Consider the following 12,949-nt stretch of genomic DNA (forward strand, 5'->3'; position numbering starts at 1 on the left):
TGGGAGTGAAGGTGATGCAAAAGACACCCCTGTCTATAGCGAGTTTCCCAAATCTGCTGTGGATCAGGTTGGTTGTGTTTGTATCAATATGCTTTGATACCACAGTCTGTGTCATGTCTGAGAACAACTTGTAAGACTCCAGGTTTAAGGACTGAGTTTACAAATATCAACTATTGCACAGCTTCTCATTTGCATGAGAGCAATCCAAAGACTGTCATCAAAAATACACTACAAAGCTATCTGTCAAACAGAAATATTTTAAGTAGCTTTACATTAATAATAATCTTTTCATTTAGATGCTATGTATTTCCTAGTCTCATTATAAATAATAGTCTGATAAGGCTTTTTAATCTGTAACAGAAACTGTTCAAAATTCCACTGGTATATTTGCATATCTGTCTTTTTAAATGGGAACTGTAACGGAAAGCTTTCCCATTTTTCAATTAGTTTTGAGTTGGAAAAAATCCAGCTGTTCCAAGAGTAAAAAAAAGGAAATAATAGAAGAATTTTATATTTTGTTTTGTCCTAACTTTGTGTTCTCCCAACTCCACTAGGCTTCTCTAATCGCCTGGAAGCCAATTTGTTCTTTAGTGTCTGTGAGACATAAGCTGCAGAGAATCTGGGCAAACAGCAGCTCTGGCTGTGGTGCTTGGGCAGCCCTGAGCACTGCTCCCTGCAGCACAAGGAAGGGAAGCTCAGGCAGCAGCCAGCTCCTCTTGCTGCTCTGCAAGCACTGAACAATGGAGGCTCTGTCAGAGACAGCAGATTAGGGCTCACAGGAGAAAACAGGAGCTGGAAAGAGATAGAGCCTTGCAAAGAGGCAGAAAGTTCTGTATATAGGCCACTCTGTATTTTGAATAACATTTTTTCTGTTAAAATAGCTCTAGTGCATCAGATATATTTCACCAGAATTTTAAATTAAAATATTTCTAGCAAAACCGGGCTTGATATCCTGCAGCTGAAGCTACAGATTTTCTATTAGTGAATTGAACCCTACTATCTATCTCACTAATGAAAAACTTCAAAATAAATTATTCTTGGTATCCATCCTGTCAGCCTCAGTACACACTTGATCCACCACTCTAACTACAGATATTCATATACTGGCAGCTCAGATAACTACAGATATTCAAATCTTGCAGCTCTGCATACAGAAAGTCATCCTCTGTGTTTCCATTGAAGGTCCCACAAAGGCCCACGGTGTCGTCCTTCCACCGTTCATCCACCTGAAGGTACAGCCTCAGCCCTTCTCTGTCGTAGAGGATCTGTAACCCAATCTGGGTCTTGACTTGCAGAAATACAGAGGACAGTTCCCGTACTTCAAATAACTCTGGGGAGCAAAAACAGAGACTGCTGAAAGGCAAAGGAAATCTGCTTGAAATTTACATTTTGTTTCTTGTCATTTCACTAGTGTTGGTTTACATCACTTTTATGCAAGTTTTTTTCCTATTAAGGCCCTATTTTCCTCTAAACATTGATTTCTTGTGAAAGGTTATACTGATTCAAACTTTAGGAGCAAACCAAGAAACATGTGAGACTCGCTACACTTGTTTAAAATGCATTGAGAGTTCACTGAAATATCCACAAAGGTAAACTAAATTAAATCAGTGTAAAGACAGCAACAATGCAGAACATTTGTGTAGACAAATCCTAAAACCAGAAACATGACTCCCATTTCAAAACCTTTTTTTGTGAAATTGCCAAAGAGCCAAGGACTTGCAGACACCAATTGTACTAATGATTTGCATAAAAAACTCTCATTAAAGATAACACTAAATCTCACAGTCATATATACTATGCAGAATGCCAGACATCTTCAGGACAGAGGGATTTAAAAATTCAAAGCCAAAAGAAGCAAAATAAATTTTTTGTCTAAAAATCTGTAGCTCACCCCTAAGGGGCAGTAGGGTCCTTTCTCCTTAAACTTACGTGAGTTGCTTACAAAAATGGGAGAAGAAATAATTTAATTCAAGAATCAGAAAAAAATTTCCCCTCAGGCAAGAACTAAAAAACCTTGCAAATGTGTGGGATGGCATTTGGACTTGTTAAAATAAACAAAATCTTAATGTTAGAGACAACTAGCCTAATGCAGCTAGTGCACAACTCCTACCATTACTGTAAAAAGTAAATCAAAAGTTAATTTGTGAAGCATTTAATAAGAAAGAGCAATATTGACACTGAAATATGCCTTCTAATTTCAGTATGTTGGCAATACTGACAGTACCACAACACACACAAATGGCATTGAAATACTGCTCTAGTGTTTGATAAGAGTTACATGGTTATGTGTTACTCCTTACCATCTGCATAAGGTGGGTTAATTTTGTACTGGTCATAGATCAACACATCTCCTGAATGAGCCAGGGTCACTTGCCTCTTGGGGTCCTGCTTAAGAATAAGGCTGACAGACTGGATACATGACCCATCCTGGTTCTGCAAGTGAGAGCAAAGCAAACAAGAAAAGTTATACTTAGTGGGGATTGAAAATTTTAAGCTATACCCTGCTTCTTAGCAGAGTGCACTTAAGAAACGTGCAGCCTTTACAGCTAAGAAAAATCAGTATATGGGTTTAATAATGACATTAGCACGCTATGCAAATACAACACAGAAGTGAGATTTGGCAAGAGGAATTTGAACAATTCTCACATAGCTCACACAGACACACACAATTCATGAGGCACCTGATTAAAGACCCACTGAGGCTGAGTTAGTGCAGCATTGTTAGTGAGCATCATCTACAGAGCAGTGCAGCAAACACCAGATTTGTACTTTAATGTGTTCTGATATACCCAGCTCCTTTCAAGCATATTTTAAGACAAAATTCTTTTAAGAACAAACATTAATGGGTGACAAAAACAGCTTGTGAATCATTATTTAAAACAACACAAGTTCATTATCTCTGAGGGGAGTTGTAGAATAGAGCATGTTCATAAGCTCTGTAGATGAATATTGATATAATGGGCAGCATCATGCCAGCATATAACATCAAAACATCCAACTGACCCAGCTTGCTTATTGCTGCCACCACTGCTTATTCTTATTTGCATTTCCCTTCTCCAAGTCAAAATGTCACACAGAAAAATACACGAGTAGAAATACTGCATTGCAATCTGGATGAAATATTCTTAAGAAAAAAAAAACCCTAGACCAATCCTATTTACTTTTTTTTACACCTACACTCTTCAGTGAAACTTAATTTTCAACAGTACCAAAAGCAACTAATTAAATTAAATTCTACACCTCTCTTAAGTAACATGGAAATTAATCAGAGAGGTGATTAACAGAATTCAGTTACAATCAAAATTTTCAGGACAGGACGTCCACTTTCCAGAGCAACTACATGTACTTTGGCTTCCAATGTCAGTACGGAAAGAATGATTGCTAAAGCACATATATTAATTACAGTATTTTTCTTAACAGAATGAATTTGATCACTACTTAAATTTTTAAAAGAAAAATGCTCTATCAAAGAGAATCAGGTGCAGTGGTGGATCAAGAGATGACTCAAACTTCCCCATGTCAGCATTGACCTTGCTACATGCTAAAAAGACGTAAGAATCCCAGTCTACATTTTACTCTCTCATTGCACTAGAAGGAAATGGGGTTTCTGACACTCCAGCTACACTCAAATCTCTTCACCATCGCTTGAGACACCAACTTATTTCTACTGGCTTGGTTTGGCTGGGTAAAGTTCAGAGATGGTCCATTCCGTGCCGTCTGCTGACAAAAGGAGGAAGCACCCAACTCTTGTTTCTTCTATTCAGCCTCCTTCACTGCAAGGCCTTGTAACCATTTAACAGCTACTCCAGAACAATGACAAAAATTGGGTCTACTCTTGTCACACTATTTGTTCATTTTCCTCTCATCTCAATTATCCATCTTCAATGTCTCAATGTTGTAACAAAAATATCTTTTATCAACACCACTTTGAGCACAAATTCAAAACAGCCTTATATACCAGAACATATACAGATATGTCTGAAATAACTTGGTTGAAGAGCAGTCCAGGTCTCCCTGCAGAACATTCCACATTGATTGGACCTGGAACTGTGCTGCAGCCAAGGAATAACCACCAGAGGTGTTGGAGGCTGCATTACTCAGCCCCACTGCCTCCAGTGAAGGAATGACTAATGATGAAACAGTAAAGTTTTAAGCATTTTCAGTGCTGAAAGAGGCAGTGAAAAAGACCTAGTCAAGATAACTTTTGGACAGTTGCACAAACATCAAAATTATACAGTGAATAGCACCATTCATGGTGTAAAGAGATCAGAATGATCAGGTCAAAGATTTACACTTCTATTCAACTCTCTGACTTTCACTGGGATTTGTCTAATCCAGGGCAAATGTTGCCCTGCTGGTTGAAAACCATTCCTAGAGCTGCAAGGATCTCAGGACAGTACCATGTGGCTCTGACAGATGCTGGACTAGCAGCAGAGCAGATCACCTGACAGCTCTTCAAATACCATGGACACAAGTACACACAATGGTGCGTAAAGATAAAGAAATACATGCAGAGTTTCCCTGTCTCTAGATAATAATGCAACAGTGATCTTTTACCAGCAAATGAAATGATAAAATGCAAATTAAAAATGGTAAATTATAAAAATAGCTGGAGATATTTCATCAGCTCACCCAGCTCTCCTGGAGTGACAGTGAAGACAGACATCTGCCTCATGAAACCATGTGCTTGTAGCGTATCTTGCTGTCTCGCCTCTTGACCAAGAAATTAGGTTTCTGTGCATTTAATTCAGCAACAACAGCTACAGAGTGACAATATTTTGGTCTTTTAAGAAGCTAAAATTTAAAGAATGTCAGGTGGCATGAGGAGCAGAGGAGAACCAAGAAAACAACCCTCCATAGTATATGTATACATTACTGCACAGTATTGACAAAAGCTTTATTATTCCTTCAGGTTCAAACTGAAGGAGAAATTCTGCCTGACAATTGTTCTCTGTTCCAATAGACTGTTTCTTTCCCAGCACTGCCCCGCCAGCTTTTGGCAGGTGTTTTCACAGGAATGGCCATTTCTCTCACTAGATACTTGAAAAAAAAAATCTATATTCAGAAGACCTTCTCATCATACAAACTACAAAGCCAGTGAGGCTGTCACCTGAAACTCAGATAAGGTTAAGCTGTGCTGATCACTTGACTGATTCTCCTTCCAGAAAGTGCTTAAACAAAATTTCACATCGTTTTGAAATAACTTGTTGCCTGATGACTGTTTATGTCACCAACTCTAAGGCTCAGGATGACTGGATTCTTTGATTCAGAAAGCTAAAATCTCCCCAGGTATTTTCTTTCCACATTTTCTCGTCTGCTCGAATGAGATGGGAGTGATAAGGCTTTTTTAAAGAAGCACATAAAATCTCAAACCATCAAGAAATATGAGATTCCACATTACAAATCTTTTAGTTTCCCATTTCAATTCATTAATTTTAATAAATGAGTAAAAAAGATAATGGAGGGTGCCTGGGGAACTGAAAAGCAGCTCCTCTGCCAAGCAGTACCAGCTGGTTGATAATCAGACCCTTGAATAGCTGCTCTGAAGCCCCACATTCTTGCACTCTACTACAAAAAACTGTTCTCACTACCCTCTTACCACCTGTACACTGATAATTAAATCAGCAGCACATAGCCCTGGGACATATCCCAAAATCCTCTGATTACCCACCTGATTGCTAACATCCAGAATGCTTTACTCAGACCTCTATAAAATCTACACCTGTTAGGACTGATCAGATTACCTTTGTCAAAGGCTAGCTGAAGTATGAAGCTGAACATGCTGTAAAAGCCAAGAGAACCTGGGTTTTTTTCACCTGCAAACCACCTGGGCACAGAGACACATTAAGCAAAGTCACTAAGCCAGGCTGAAGAAGGCAAGAGTCACTGCAAGGCACTGCACAGTCTCAGAAGTGAGGCAGAAAGCCAACAGTCTGGTTATCACCTTCCCCAACAAAAATTAACCACAACAACTAAACCAAAAAGCACAATTCTGTCTATTTGTACAGAGAGAGAAGTGTTCCTAACACAAGGCAATGAGACACACATACATACTCTGCCCATTACCACAGGAGGTATTTGCTCTATTGATGGGCTTTCCAATGAAAACCTTTCCAATAAAAACCTGCTGTGAGCAAGAAGTCACTTTGGCCTCAACTCTCCTTGGATAAACAAGTTGCCTCTGCAGTTTCTCCTTGGCTTTTCCTCCATGATATAATACAGCTGCACTATACACAACCACATTTCTCAAGCTTCTTGGACTCTGCAAAATTCTGAGACTCTGACACTGACTGAATGGATGCACGCTTATGCTTATGTTTTGTTTCACACCTATTCTTTTATTTTTTTTCAATTGAGATGATACTAACTTGATCAGCTCCTCAGGATTCCAAGGTTAGCACAGAATGAAGTTAACCCCAACTTGCTAAAATAAAACCAAGCTAACTGAAATATGCATTTGAAGTGGGGAATTCAAACAACCAAATACATCTTGAAACAGCCTCAATCTTTCTACAAATTGGAAATACTAGCAGGATAACAAGAATAATGCACCCAGAGGGTAAAGCCTAGAAGTTTTTTTAGAAGTCCATGTCCTTGCCAACATTTAATTTCACAGCCTTCACTGTAACACTTCTAACTCAAAGAGCTAAAGACTGTTAAAATGTTGTACAGCAATTTTATTTGCTACTCAGGAATCGACTTTTTCAATAGTGGTAACTTCTAGGCCCTGTCACATCTCACCTGGTATCCTGATAGGGTTCTCCTAGGAACCACAGAAGAGATTATTTCAGCATCATCAAATTTCAGAATATATTTGGTCTCTATTCCAGCTAAACTATTTTTCTTGCTTCCCAACTTGTACCACTGAGATCAGGGGACTCCCTGCCCTCAGTCTCCTATCTCTTACCTGGATTGAAAATGAATGACTTCTATTATAATAAACTTGTCACTGCAACTTTATTCTAACTTTCTACATAAGTCTTTTCTGTCCTCCAGAGAAGTAGGTTAAAATGCACAAATAGAAAATGACTACTGAAATAGGCCTTTAGAAAGTGTAGCATGACAACTTATATAACCATTTCATCTCCCCAAGGAAATCTCAACTGCATGAACAATGGAAACTGCAGAGAAGAGTGACTGCAATCATTAATGCAAAAAGGACTTATAGAATCATACATTTACTTAGAACACAAAAGAAAACTAATGTAGTTACCTCCACAGAAGTACAAAGCAATGGCACTAAATCTGATTTTATGTGAATTATGTAACAATGTGGGCCTAGCATATACAGATGGTCGAGAATTACAGCAAAGTCATTTAAGGCTACATACACCTCAAATACCTGTACAGTTGCTTCTAAATAAAAAATATTGCAGAAGGCCATTGGAGACAAAACAAATTAGGCTAAGATCCAAACTCTCTCCTACTGCAAGTCCAGCAGCTTGGTAATCACAACTTTATAATAAATGTGGGCAAAACCCTGCCCTTACATGCACATGTAGAAGTCAGAGTGTGAGAAAATCCTAATTCCAGAAAACAGCAGAGCTCTGTCACCTGCACTTCCCATACCATGGATGTATTTTTAAGACCTCTTCTACCTTGACATAACTTCCTGAACATCATAAGCCCTATCAAGACTGAAAAAAACCAAAACTCTGTAGTCAAAAACCCCACCAGTGCTCCACACCTCACACATAGCTTTATAATACACGCTCAGAAATGCACATACAAAATAAAGCAAAGAATGGGTCTTGGACATGAGGCAGGCAAAATATTTGGAGACACCTGTGCACTGCTTCAGAAACTTGCAAATATAAAATAGGATCACCCTTAGAATTATCTTTAATAGCACATTTAGTATCAGCTAAGCTCGCACAAGCTTGTAGCTTGCTTTTCTTCTTAAAAGCTTTGTTTTTCCCCCTCAGTCAACAGACCCTTCAGGACATAAAAGTGACAAGAAGGCTGCAAGTCCTACCTGTCCACAAGGAGCATTCTGCAAGGACACCGTGAACATCCCAGACGTGCGGCTTTTGGCCAGGATGTACTGGCAGGGGGCTTGGAAAGTGTATCTGCGCCCATCAAAGGTCATGAAGTGAGTGTCTCCCGAGACTGAGCATTCCGCTGAAAAACACCATAAATAATGCACCTAAATCTGCAGTAAAGACAGCATATTCCTCACAGTTATTGCTGCTGTGGAGTTCATACACTCTGATACATTCTATAACTTATAAAATTGTATTTATATTACAACCAGGTATCAGGAACCAAAACGTTTCCTTGTTTTTGTTACGGAGTTCCTACCTGATGCCCAGCCTGGATACCTGAACAGCTCCTCCCCCAGAAGAAGGCAATAATATCTGTCATCTGGTATTTGATTTGTGGCTCTTTAAACTGATTTTCAGAAACATTAACACATTTAACTGATAAGCCAGGCCATTTTAATATTTAATCTACTAAGTGTAGATTGAAATAAAAATGCAAATTACATAATGAAACATCATATTAACATCTAAAAGTAGTATTTACTGAAGTAAGAATTGACTTATCAAAGAGTATTCAAGACTTTCACATACCTGGACATGTAAAATTTGTACAGATCCACTTTCCTCCAATGCAAGTGCTGAAACCAAAAGAAAATGTTCATACTTTTATTCTCTGAATTATACACAGCTGTCCCTCAGTTGTTCTTCCTGCATCCCTTTCCTATGGAATGCGCAGGAAGTGTCTTATTCTTACAAAAGGGTTCAACAGAGTTAATTAGCACTGTCTTCATGGCTGGAAGCTTGTCATGAGGACACGATCATGTGAAATTTCATCTATGCACCCAGTGTCACTATCATTTCTTTTTAGCTCCTTAATAACCATTCGAAAGGTTAAGGATTAATAATATATTAAAAATATTGAGTAGAAAAAACACAAGTAATTTGAATCTTACGACTTTTAAACATAAGAATCATTGGGGAGGAAGAAAAAGTTACAATCTGCAAGTACATCCATTTTCTTCAGTTAAGGTGATCCAATAAAAGCCACTTTGTCTCCCTACAAATTTTTCTTTCCTATTCATAAAATTGACTTTTAAATCCCAAAACAGCAGCTTAATGTCACAATTACATTAGGCTTTTTATGTCCAAGTGAGACAATACAAACAGGAGAAAAATTCAGTACAGTTTTCCTGTTAAGATTTTGAAATCTAGATTATTTTTATTTTTAAGTGAGAGTCCAAAGTGAAAAACATGACTAAATATTACAATATTCTCTGCAATATTTGTCATGTTCTCTTCTTCCACATTAATAGCTTAATAGTTTATCTTTGCCTTAATTGCAAAACATACAGAGAATAGCAGTTTTTTATGTAGAAACAGGGAGCATTGATCAAGTTTATCCAATTTTAACTGCAATAGGCCTTGAAGTTGTTTCTTATGATCATTCAAGGATTTGGCTCACAATGTAGTAAGAAGAATTACTCACCAGTTATTACATTCTTCATAAACCACTGAACCCATCTCAAAGAAACTTCCATGGTAGTCACAAGGACAGTCCATAGGCTTGACACACGATCCATTTTCATAAATTAAGCCTAGAAGAAAAAAAATAACAAGAAAAAAGTGAAATATCCATGACAGTGGCTGACAGAGCACTAACAATTATACTCAAAACCAACACCAATGACCATTTTGTATGATAATAAATCTTTAGACTATTTGTTAGTCATTTTCACAAAAAGAAGTGCATTTGAATTACATTAAATAAATTATATTACAGGGATCAAGTCACTAAATTTCCTGAGATAGAGGAAATACAGTGAAAAAGCCAAGTATTTAATTAATGGGTGAGAGGGAGTAACACACACACAAAATAACAAACACAAACATACAGGCCATGCTGCTATGAGTGCCTTTGGCTTATTTACAAACACATCTAACACATTTACAAATCTTTGCCTCTATGGTCCTCATTTTACTGATTTTTTTTTTTTTTGCCTTTTTTTCCTTATTACTATAATGATTATTATTATTTTTTTACCAGAGGACCAGAAAAAAAAAAGGCTTTACCAAAGCATAAAAGACAATTTATGACACATATCATTAAACTTATAAACAAAGGTTTATAAGTTTATAAGAGGCAGGACTTGAAGATCCATCCATAACTTTCTGTCCTCTTTTAGACAGAATTCTGAGCTCAACAGAAGCCAATAACTAGGGGAAAACTGGATATCAACATCTGCTTTGGTGAGGAGGGTAAAGGTTCGCTACAGACCACACTGCTAAATATCTCACTTGCCAGAATGATACAACAACCTGAGAACCTCAATATCAACACCTGTTTCTGGCCACAGGAATGAGTTTTATTTATGTCATGGTTTTGAGCTTTTCTAAGCACCCTAACCAGAAAAAAAAATAAAACAAAAAAAACATGCTACCAAAATAATCCTCCCCAACCAATAAGAAACAATCAGCAAGCACCACAATCAGGAGGATGCAACAGAGCAAATCCCGTTCTTCACTGAAATTGTGTAGCCCTACAGGTAGAATGTGGATCTGCGCTGAAACCTATTCCTACTTTTTACAGGGAGGAAAAGGCTCCTGTCAGTAAGGAAAACAAGGTCAGTTACCCACACTGCTGGCACTCAGTTTATAAAGAGCTCCTGCTTTTAATCTAGGCAGGTCAGAGAGGGATGTAAACCTGGGTAGGCACAATCTGAATGTTGTGTGGAACCTGGGGTGTCCCTGAGAAGCAGAACTCACCATCTGGGCAGTAGCAGCCATCAATGCAGTGGAGCTCACTGCCAATGCACTGGGACTGCTGGTGGCATGAAACAGGGCAGCAGTTGATGCATTCACTGTAGGTCAGGGGTTCAGCACAGGTGATGACTGAAATGCAGAAACAGGCACAGAAATGAAAAGGGGTACAGCTACTGTCACAGGGCACCAATGGATTGCACGTGCTCCTTTCAGTGATCTGTTTTCTGGCATGTCAGTTGAGTATCTGTTCTCTAGATAAACGCTGTCTAAAACAATGGCTTTCCTAAAACAGGGAATTGGTACATTTTCACATTCTCTCCATTTCAGGTGCATTAAGAAGGAATAATCTTAAATCATGCCTTCTCACAGCCGAGAGCTACTTGGATTCTCTCAGACCATCATCAGAAACAGTCAGGGCACCCATTAACAGAGATTTTTTGGAACCACAGTGGAAATCTTCTGTCATGGATGACAAAGCAATTTTGGTGCTGTGGTCCAGGCAGGCAATCAAATTAGACAATCTCTTTCAAACTCACATTGTGACTTGTAATGTAAGTGAAGTCTTGTAATGTGAAGTCCAATGCAAGTACAATTTAAATTTGATTTTAACACTTGTGCCACACATTTTATCTATCACAAAGTCATGAAGACTTTGGCAATATTTAAAAGAGTAGCTCCATGAAAATAAAAATGTTTAGTCACCTTAAAGAATCACATTGTAATAAACTTAGTGCTTTAAAAAAATTGCACAGTACAAATTGCAATATTAAAGAGAAAATCCATTGCATTTATGCAGCCTTGAAGTGAGTCTGACTCACTTAATCGCTTCATTATGAATTATGAGTCCAAAACTGGAGGAAGGCAAAGAACTGAAACTATGAAGGGCAGCCTTTTCAAAGCACAAGGAGCAAGCAGCATTTCCAAGTAGAGAAGCATGGGCATTACCACACTGCTGGAAGTGCACACGCCATCCATGAAGGGGCTTCCCTGCCTGGGCACACGCCCTGGCGTACTCAGTGAGCGCCCGACACCAGGTGGCATCATCAGCTGCTGACCTTACACAAATAAAAGGTGACATATTATTTTGTGCCTCCATTCAAACAAACACTCATAACCTCATGAATGCTCCTGCACTGCATTCAGCCATGCTGTCTGAATCTACTTTAACAGTGTTCTAAGCTACTGTGGCGTTGGACTAGGTTAAAAGTCTGGAAAGGATAAAAACTTTCTGCCATCCTTGAAGAGAGGTCATCAGTTTAAGTATCAATACACCAAGACCTGATACTATTTTCCTGAATAAATCCACAAAAGGAAGAAATACAGCAGTATAAGGAGACTTCAGTAAAGCGCTTAATTTTTACAGAAGTAGTATCTTGAAGAAAACTCACAAGAAGGAAGTGTAAAATTTCTACCAGTGAGCCACCAGGTTACAAGAAATGGAAATTAAATCTTCCGACCTGCCTTTTTTTTTTTAACTAGTCAAAACTGCTCAGAACAGGAGTATAGCAGTTTTACAAGTGTTAGCACAAGTTCAAATGGTTATCAAATTCCTCTTTTCAATGGATTACCATACAGCTTGCAGAAGCCAAACTGACCCATCAACTATGGCATTTCACTATAGGCTTTAGAATGGCAGAAAGCACCTAAGGATGTTGCACACTCAATCAAAACAGATGACATATTCAAGACAGATAGACTAACACAACTGGAAAATATCTGGGCCTGATTTTGATCATTCTTATACCAAAGAAAATAGGAACAATTCCACAGCAGTAAAACCACAGCAGAACAAGTGAGAAAACCAAGACATTAGAACAATGTTAGATAAAAACTTACATACAGAGAAAGCCACATATCAGCTCATTTGACATTTATAATTCATTCTTATGATAAATGACCGTTGAGTTTTTTTATAATAGCTTTGGAATTAGCCAAAAACATTCACTTACATGCAGAGGTCATTTGTGCAGCTTGCCATAAAAGAAAGAGGACTCACATACTCATGACATTGTTTAAATGGGGGATGTAACAGGACATTACACAGAACATATGCCCTCTGAAAAGAAAGAGACAGCTGTTATAAAGAAGGCTTGCAAAAATAAACATAAGCAGAATAAAATAGAATGCTGTGGAAAACCAGAATAGACATCTTTGTGTCTAGGAATCACTTTCCTCACACCAAACAGAAGCAGAGTTTAGCAATACAT

The 12,949-nt window shown here is 38.2% G+C and overlaps 1 protein-coding gene across 1 annotated transcript in view; it reads right to left on the reverse strand.

Moving 5' to 3' along the window:
- The window catches only part of OTOG (otogelin), a 91,956-nt gene that overhangs the window by 66,053 nt on the left and 12,954 nt on the right, over window positions 1-12,949 (reverse strand). Inside the window, exons 10-17 of the mRNA XM_064713871.1 lie at window positions 12,692-12,798; window positions 11,688-11,797; window positions 10,746-10,871; window positions 9,469-9,577; window positions 8,574-8,620; window positions 7,976-8,121; window positions 2,301-2,433; window positions 1,153-1,330 (exon numbers count right to left, since the gene is read on the reverse strand). Coding sequence (XP_064569941.1) covers window positions 1,153-1,330; window positions 2,301-2,433; window positions 7,976-8,121; window positions 8,574-8,620; window positions 9,469-9,577; window positions 10,746-10,871; window positions 11,688-11,797; window positions 12,692-12,798 — 956 coding nt within the window. The remainder of the gene's footprint in view (window positions 1-1,152; window positions 1,331-2,300; window positions 2,434-7,975; window positions 8,122-8,573; window positions 8,621-9,468; window positions 9,578-10,745; window positions 10,872-11,687; window positions 11,798-12,691; window positions 12,799-12,949) is intronic.

Source organism: Zonotrichia leucophrys, chromosome 5 (genome assembly GCF_028769735.1).
Source record: "Zonotrichia leucophrys gambelii isolate GWCS_2022_RI chromosome 5, RI_Zleu_2.0, whole genome shotgun sequence".
Lineage (NCBI taxonomy): Eukaryota > Metazoa > Chordata > Aves > Passeriformes > Passerellidae > Zonotrichia > Zonotrichia leucophrys.